This window comes from Electrophorus electricus, chromosome 19 (assembly GCF_041902795.1).
Source record: "Electrophorus electricus isolate QZ-2024a chromosome 19, ASM4190279v1, whole genome shotgun sequence".
In the NCBI taxonomy this organism is placed as follows: domain Eukaryota; kingdom Metazoa; phylum Chordata; class Actinopteri; order Gymnotiformes; family Gymnotidae; genus Electrophorus; species Electrophorus electricus.
Genome location: NC_137515.1, coordinates 18,806,370 through 18,815,000, shown reverse-complemented (window position 1 = coordinate 18,815,000; position 8,631 = coordinate 18,806,370). Strand labels below are relative to the sequence as shown.

The window sequence follows — 8,631 nt, the reverse complement described above, 5'->3', positions numbered from 1 at the left end:
TTCTCAACACGCGTTTAGTTTATTCTCTCTCTGTCTTCCACTGTTGTCTTTTAGAGGTTTTGTAAGACAGAGGTAAGATAACCACAGCTAAGAAAATCTCTGGTCTCTGTCAGAATGCTCTCAGGAATTCACTCCTGTTACAGTACGAGCACAAAGAAATCGTATACGATTAACTTCACAGAAAGGCAGGTCGTGACTCTCCTGTCCGTCGTCAAGCGTAAAGTCTCCTCGGCTCATCCATTTATGCCTTTCTGAAGGAACCACCTGACCTTTGACATCAGATTAGCTGAGACATCAGTGTGTGTTTACCCTTCAACTAGTGTTGTCTTATCCATGAACAAATGACAAAAAAGTGGAATCTCCTAGGGCACCAAACACATGGAAAGTTCCAGAATGCAGAGAGTGTGTAAAGAGGCTAACCCAGCGTGTAACTGAGCTCCGTGTTTGACTGTGACTGGGGGCACAGCCGTGGGGTTGTGAGACAGCCGCAGAAACCCGCCGAGAGATGACGGTACAGCGCCGAGGCCAGAGGGTATGACGGAGCAGGAGAACTCCAGCCGTACTCTGATGCCTCCGTGCCGGAGGAAGACACGACCTCTGCCCTCTATGCGCTTTGCTTCCCTCCGCTGAGTGCGAACACCAGAGCTGCTCCTCCATCAGCTGGGCCCATCGGAGGCTCTCGGTGCCGCACCGCTGGCGTAGAACGGGTTGGTTGCAGCGTGGCGAGCATAAAGGCATTTTCCTATTCTGAGGGAATCGCTCAACAACCGGCTGAGACATTCCACCTCGGGATGAAACCGTTGAAGGTCAGGGTAGGAGAAGTAGAAAAGGGGAAGAGAAGGGAGACAGCGGCAGAAGAAATCCCCATGACACCGGGCGTGGACTAATTCTTCCTTACCAAAATACTGAATTAATAATTCAATTAATTAATTCCGATATACAGGGACGACACATTTAAACACTCAAGTATCGCACACTTACACTTTACCAAGATCAACAGACATGATAACATGTGCAAAGAACAAATAAAACACAGAGGAAAAAACCTCCAGCCTTTCGGAAGCTGTCGTGTACAGGAAAACTGAGCAGGTTTTTCCAGGGAAAAGGGCAAAAGCTTTTAATCTGATTACTATGAAGTGGTTTATAATAAACACAGCAGCCAGTGACACGCAAGCACTTTGGCTGAAATTGCCAGAACAGGGAAGCCAAACCTTACTCCATGAAAAATTGTGGATATGAAGCCAAATGCCAAGACGAAATAATGAAACGGCTACTAACCAAACAAACTACAGTCATTTAGATGATGTGTTGGGATTACAGTTTTTTAAATGACATTATAACAAATAGACCTCGAAATGTAAATATATGTAGTGTGTCCACAGTGCAGAAGAGTAGTGTAGTTTAATCGTGAACTCAAGAGGTCTGTAGTGGGGCACGGTGATGCATCAGCTCGTGAACAGACACTGCCAATAAAGTGCCGAGGAAAACTCAGCGCCAGTAGCAGGAACATCTGCCAAATGAACGTTTTGATTCCAGCCACTGGTGTGGGTAGTTCATGTCATCATGAACAATTGAAGCCAGTCCACGGCTCCCCAGAGGACACTAACGACTCCAGGCAGGATGTGTGTGCTGAGAAAGATCACGGAGACTGGAGAGATGGAGATCGCAGAGAGATGCCGCGTGCATGCGCACAAGTCTCCGGACAATTAAACCGGGGAGACGCCGCGTGCATGCGCACAAGTCTCCGGACAATTAAACCGGGGAGACGCCGCGTGCATGCGCACAAGTCTCCGGACAATTAAACCGGGGAGACGCCGCGTGCATGCGCACAAGTCTCCGGACAATTAAACCGGGGAGACGCCGCGTGCATGCGCCCAAGTCTCTAGACAATTAAACCGGGGAGACGCCGCGTGCATGCGCACAAGTCTCCGGACAATTAAACCGGGGAGACGCCGCGTGCATGCGCACAAGTCTCCAGACAATTAAACCGGAGAGACGCCGCGTGCATGCGCCCAAGTCTCTAGACAATTAAACCGGGGAGACGCCGCGTGCATGCGCACAAGTCTCCGGACAATTAAACCGGGGAGACGCCGCGTGCATGCGCCCAAGTCTCTAGACAATTAAACCGGAGAGACGCCGCGTGCATGCGCCCAAGTCTCTAGACAATTAAACCGGGGAGACACCGCATGCATGCGCACAAGTCTCTAGACAATTAAACCGGGGAGACGCCGCGTGCATGCGCCCAAGTCTCCAGACAATTAAACCGGGGAGACGCCGCGTACATGCGCACAAGTCTCCAGATACGTAAACCACGCTCCAGAGGGCCATTTACTTTCAACTCATATAAAAACAAAACAAAAACAAACCTGACACCTGATATTTTAATCCAAAAGTAATATAATCTCTCGAGAGCGTCTGGTCTTGGCGGCCCTGTCACTAGAGGGAAAGCCAGAGTGACGGACCCCAACACAGCTACCGTCCACGACACCAGCACGGCACAGCACGTCCCAGAAGGGTGGACGATGGCGCCTCTTCACATACAGAACAGCAAATGCAAGAATGGAAGCATGGAGTGTGTCACACTGCTGGGCTGAAGAAACCAGGTCCACACAGAACTACTGCTCAGGGTCACCCGCTGAAATGCAGCACCACCTCCACTGCAAAGGGAAATGTCCTACTTAATAACAAATTACAGGATATTACACGTTAGCACATGACTCAGGTCCAAACAGCAATGCATTCATAACTACTTAATGACGACGGTACTAGGCCAAATACTCAATATTAGCATTATGTTTAATTATTCTGTTCTTTACAGTTATTGTGAAACGTCTTTGATGCTAATAAGACCTGCTAGCTGTAGTCTGCACAGCTGACATGGTTAACGAAGCATTTTGTCACAACACACAAAACAGCATCGCAAATATGAATGCGCCTTCTAATTCAGGCCATACAGAACTCATGTTATGCAGGGAATGGTGTTTGATATACAAAATCCAAATATCTGAAGCCTTTAGAAATTGCATTTCTTCAACAAAGACCATACTGGAAAGATTCAACAGGTTATTTATAACCGCATATTGGTTTGTTTTGATCCAAAGCCCCCTCTTCATATAGTCTGAAAAAGTTGAGAGGCAAAACATCAAATCACATCAGCAACAGTAGACCTCCTGCAGCAGATCCGCACTCAAAACCACATCTGTTGGAATTATGCACACGTGAATGAACACAGGAACGACCAGAAACACGTCGCTGGGCTTAAGAAAGACGCCCAGGCAAGTGAGAAATAGGAGGAGCAGCTCCACAAACAATAATAACGTCATTATTGCACCGCTGTCGGGGCATGTGGGGCCAGACCGCAGAGCTGAGTGGGAAACGCAGCAGCGAATGTGTGTGTGTGTGTGTGTGTGTGTGTGTGTGCGTGGAGAGAGCTGCTCTAGTGAACACTACAGCCTCAAGCACCTACCTGAAGGGCTTCCAATGTCATAAATCCCACTATAGAGAACCCGTCAATGAGGTCTTCCTCAGCAGAGGGAGACTCCTTCTTCTTCCTCCTTGGCGGTCTGGGTCGCGAGGAGGAGGGATTGGTGCTGTGTTCCCGCTCGGAATCCGAGGAGAATCGAAGCACCGAGTCCCGGACACGGTTATTCCGGATCCCGTTAGACCTCCTCTCACGGTCACGCTCTGACCGAGACTTCCGTTTTTTCCGGATGCTACTGCTCTGCGGGCCATCCATTTCACGGCAGAGGCGGCGGGCTACGCTGCGTCCTCCTGACAGGTGGAACTGCGTTTTCCGCGGAATAACACTCCCAACTCCCGCAATTATCCACCAGCAACTCTACTGCTCGACCCAACGTCGGTCCTCCAGTAAAATACACGAAAATATCCACTATCCAAGATCTGCAGATTCAGCGAGGGTATCTGTCACATGGGATTTACACCAGATTCCAAACTGATATATCCACAGTGAAATAAATCCAAAATCCAACCCTGCTGACTGTAGTCTAGCCTGTATCCACGGAGTCAGGTCCAGTCCGGCGGTCACTTGTCTTGTGCCATTGCAACTGTACTGTAATATACTTCAGCATGGCAGGGGTATCAGGACCCACACGTAGGCCAACACCTGCCCCTCCTGGAAAACAAGAGAAATACATACATTGGCTACAGGATCACTTGCAAAGAAAACACATGGAAATGCATTTGTTTTCCCTGCTTTTGTGACTTAAATCATGCAATGCAAAAAAAAAAAAATATCCAGTAGCCTATCACTATAATTAGAGCAGATAGACTAGAGGGGATTTCCACTGGCAATGTCGCATTAGCAGTGCAGTTTAGTCCAAGGCCAGATTTAGGCCTTGTCTGGACCAATCAGGACGTCAGAGTTGTTTCAGAGAACACTGTGTACTTTGCGAAAGAGATCGCCATTAACCCTACTCTTACACTTATGTTTTAGGAAGCATTTTATGCTCAAACTACACATAACAAGCGACTCAAAACAAGTTAAGGTTGATGAAGTGTACGACTCCTGAGTCGTGGGCCGTGTCATCGTTAGTGTAACAAGCTTATGCAAAGGTATCTGGGAGCGCCCTGCCACGTCTGCTGTGTTCACCTGCCATCTATTACTGCGCTGCATTACACAACGTCTTGATGCATGTTCGTACCCTGGGCTATAAAGAAGATCACTAGCGCTTCATCTTGGCAGGATTCTCAATGCAAATTTGAAATCGTGTTTATCGCACAGCCGCATATACAGGCCACCTTTGCCCAGCAGATGCTTATTTTAACATTGAACTTATGGCATCATTTCCGCCCTGGAGCCAGTGGCCTTAGGAAAACTGTTCAGTGTCACACCAGAATAATGATGTACAGCAGTCCTGGTGGCAGAAAAGTGTCTCGCCGACAAAATCTCTGCCTCGATAACTAGCACGAGTGCGGTCGCGTAATGCAAGAATCATTCCTACAAAAGGTCCGTTGTTAATCGATCGAAAGAGCGTTTCATAGAACTTAACTCAGAATCGTCTTTTAGGCGTCACCAAATTACAGTGGTACGTACCTGTTCAGGTAATATACAAAATAATGCAAAGCCTACAGATTAATGGACCGTATACATTCCATTAGAGCTTAAATACATTTTTAGTTTGTATATATAGAGTAGACATTAAATGTAAACTATGTTGCGATTATCAATTTTGACGACAGTATAACGGGTTTTGTTATTCTCCCATAGCAATATCCAACCATCTTCTCTGACGCGATATGTCACGCACGCACGTAGCCACATATGACCTCCTATGACCTCCTATACACCCACAACGGAGCCTTACATTCAGGCGGACCGACTTCCTTTAACAGTTCGTGGTGACACCGACAGTGTCCAGGCATCACGACAGTCTCTCGTCACGCCACACCTTTGGCAAAATCGTAAAGTCGAGAAAGACGGACGAGACGGGTTTTTTTTTTTTAATCCGATTTCATATAAAATATCTTTATTTCTACGGCGGTTTACATGACAGCGTGAGCACGGTCCTAATTCCTCTACCGGTGCTGCTGCTGCGACGTTTTCCTCCGTTAACTCCCACCGCCAGCACCGCTGCAGGATCTGAGAGGCGGTAACGGGATTACGGTTCTTATTGCCCTTTGACCATAGCAGCTCAGATTCACACAGAAAAGGCGCTGTCGGTTGTGTAGACTTGTACTGGTTATTGCAAAATTGGCCTTTGCAATACTGACACTGCAGCAATATGCAAATTGGCCCTCTAATAAATCACTTTTTAGTGTGCCGTGAGAGTCATAACCAATCTTTCCAGATGAGTGTTCTGTGGGCGTTTTGATGAATCACACGACATCCACGTGTTCTAACAAAAATAAATTATTTTTGTTGAAAATAATGCAGGCTAATTCCTAACCCAAGCCGTTTAAGAAGGCGCGCACAGCGCAATTACAGCACACGGCAAAGTGATTCTAATAGACTTTCACTCCTGTGTGCAGTGCAACCTTGGAGTGTTTCCAGTCAACTGTAGTCTCTGCGCGCGCATACGCGCGCACACAAACAAATGTGCTGAAATTCACTGCTTAACTAGCGCGGGCTGAGCGTGCGTTCATTTCTCTGACCGTCATCTAATCTCCTTATTATCCAAAACCAGAGTCACGTGCACGTGTCAGTCAACGAGGATTAGGGCTGTTAAGTGTGCGCGTATCTATAACGTAATCAGTCCACAGTCTCGTCATTCCCCGAAACGTGTCACTCAAAATTGTCAGCCAACCCCCTCCAAACCCCTCCACCCCCAGAATTCCAGTAAAGGCTCCACACCTCACGGGAACACCTTCTCGAGCACCCACGGTCCTGAAGCTATGACATCATAGCCCATGAACCATCTAGCCCAACTTCATGAGGTGACGGGGCTGGAGTTGCGCGTGTCAGGGGTGGAGATAGGCACCCAAACATTTATCTACTTCCATAATTCCCCACTGAAACATTTAGCAAGTGAAAAGAAGCGTTGCATATCAGCGCACAGTGTTCAGCTGGAGAGGTGGCTTACTGGAGCAGACATGCATGCGCCTCAGCAACATTTCTCCAAGCACGCTCACTAGTCCCGACTGATGAACAACACATACCGCTGTTGGTCACATGCACCTTTAACCCAGTGAGTAATGTCACGCATGCAAAGCAGCTTTGACTAAATGCTTTAAACCCCATTTCCCCGTGCGCCTGCTCTCGTCTCCGCGTGATATCCTGCTCTGGCGCTGGACTCGAGGATTCCTTTTTGTCTGCGTGTCTCCGTCAGTAAATCTGACACGCCGTGGCCAGTGCAGCCCACAGCAGCGCCTGCCCCAGTCTCCTTCCCCGTATTCCTCTCCGCGCGCGCTCTCGCGCGCACACACACACACACACACACACATACACATACACATACACGCATATATATATACACACACACACACACACACACACAAAGCCAGCCTGTTCACCCTGCAAAGCACGTCATGCAAAACCAAGAAATGCAAACCCTCGTGAGTGGAGGACCGTCCCGGTGAGTCGTCGACATCCGGAGATCAAGGTTCAGCAACACTGAAAACAAAAGGGCAAAAAATGTTTCAACAAACAAACAATTTGTGCAAAGAGCTTCCGCGCTTCTACCAGTCCGTGCTGTAGGATCCCGGAGCGGGGACCGGCGGAACGGCGCAGTGATACCGCGCTGCCGCAGTGCCGCTTTACTGGCGGTGCGCTTCCTCGGCTCAAGTAGTGCTGCTCTGGCATTCCAGTTCAGAAATCCCAGATGCTTCTCTTCTCGTTGAATGTACAGAAATGTAACGGAGTCTGTTGCACTAAAGATGAACTCGACGACAATAACAAACCAGCACTGTTAAGAGGGTTCACATTTTTAAAATTGTTTGTTTTGTTTGTTTGTTTTATTATGGTGAGACTTCGTCAATGGTTTTAGGTCTTGACTGCAACTTTGACATCTGCCACAGAGATTGTGTTATTCTAGGAGTTCATTCTGCCTGCCATCAAACCTCTCACATTTATAGATTTTTAATAAAGGTAAACCATTTCAGTACTTAAACTTAATGGTGTCACTAAGCCAACTGGCTGCATTTCAGTAATCAGGACTGGAATTTGCTTGGATCAACCTTAAACAGCACTTTAAATTCTAGTTTTATCAACCTTTGTTCAACACTTTGTCTACACCTTCATTTACAATAACATTTATGATGATGTCTAAAAATATCATATATGACATCTTTTTATGTTTTGAGTTTGTGTATGTGTGCGTGTGCATGTGTGTGTGTTAGGTAATGTTAGGTAACATGAACAGGTTTTCTGTCTAGGCTGAACCAGAGACCAGTCAGTTTATCTCCACTGTGAGTTGGGCCTGGGACTGCAGTGTCAGTGATGAGCAGCATACCCGTTCAGACTGGTTAACTGGCAGCGTACCCGTTCAGTCTGGTTAACTGGCAGCGTACCCATTCAGACCGGTTAACTGGCAGCATACCCGTTCAGTCTGGTTAACTGGCAGCGTACCCGTTCAGTCTGGTTAACTGGCAGCGTACCCGTTCAGTCTGGTTAACTGGCAGCGTACCCATTCAGACCGGTTAACTGGCAGCATACCCGTTCAGTCTGGTTAACTGGCAGCATACCCGTTCAGTCTGGTTAACTGGCAGCGTACCCGTTCAGTCTGGTTAACTGGCAGCGTACCCATTCAGACCGGTTAACTGGCAGCATACCCGTTCAGTCTGGTTAACTGGCAGCATACCCGTTCAGACTAGTTAACTAGTAGCATACCCGTTCAGTCTGGTTAACTGGCAGCGTACCCGTTCAGTCTGGTTAACTGGCAGCGTACCCGTTCAGTCTGGTTAACTGGCAGCGTACCCGTTCAGTCTGGTTAACTGGCAGCGTACCCGTTCAGTCTGGTTAACTGGCAGCGTACCCGTTCAGTCTGGTTAACTGGCAGCGTACCCGTTCAGACTGGTTGAGACGTTGACTGGCAGTGATACTGGGGGCAAATTCCAAAATTTGGAAGCCACAGCTTACTGCAGTAAACTGGATTTGTTGCTATCCCACTAGCACACGTGTCCATTTGTTCATAGGGCATTAATGCATCATTAAACAGGACACAACACATCAAGGAA

The 8,631-nt window shown here is 47.8% G+C and overlaps 1 protein-coding gene across 8 annotated transcripts in view; it reads right to left on the bottom strand.

Moving 5' to 3' along the window:
- The window catches only part of auts2a (activator of transcription and developmental regulator AUTS2 a), a 317,309-nt gene extending 310,139 nt beyond the window's left edge, over window positions 1–7,170 (bottom strand). For 6 of the 8 annotated variants that reach the window (XM_035535457.2, XM_081701846.1, XM_035535458.2 and 3 more), the window contains exons 1-2: window positions 7,008–7,170; window positions 3,467–4,132 (exon numbers count right to left, since the gene is read on the bottom strand). In XM_035535457.2, the coding sequence (XP_035391350.1) occupies window positions 3,467–3,736 (270 nt within the window). In that variant the 5' untranslated portion in view covers window positions 3,737–4,132; window positions 7,008–7,170. The remainder of the gene's footprint in view (window positions 1–3,466; window positions 4,133–7,007) is intronic. The other 2 variants (XM_035535459.2, XM_081701847.1) reach the window with 1 other exon arrangement.
- Window positions 7,171–8,631: the final 1,461 nt, after the last annotated feature.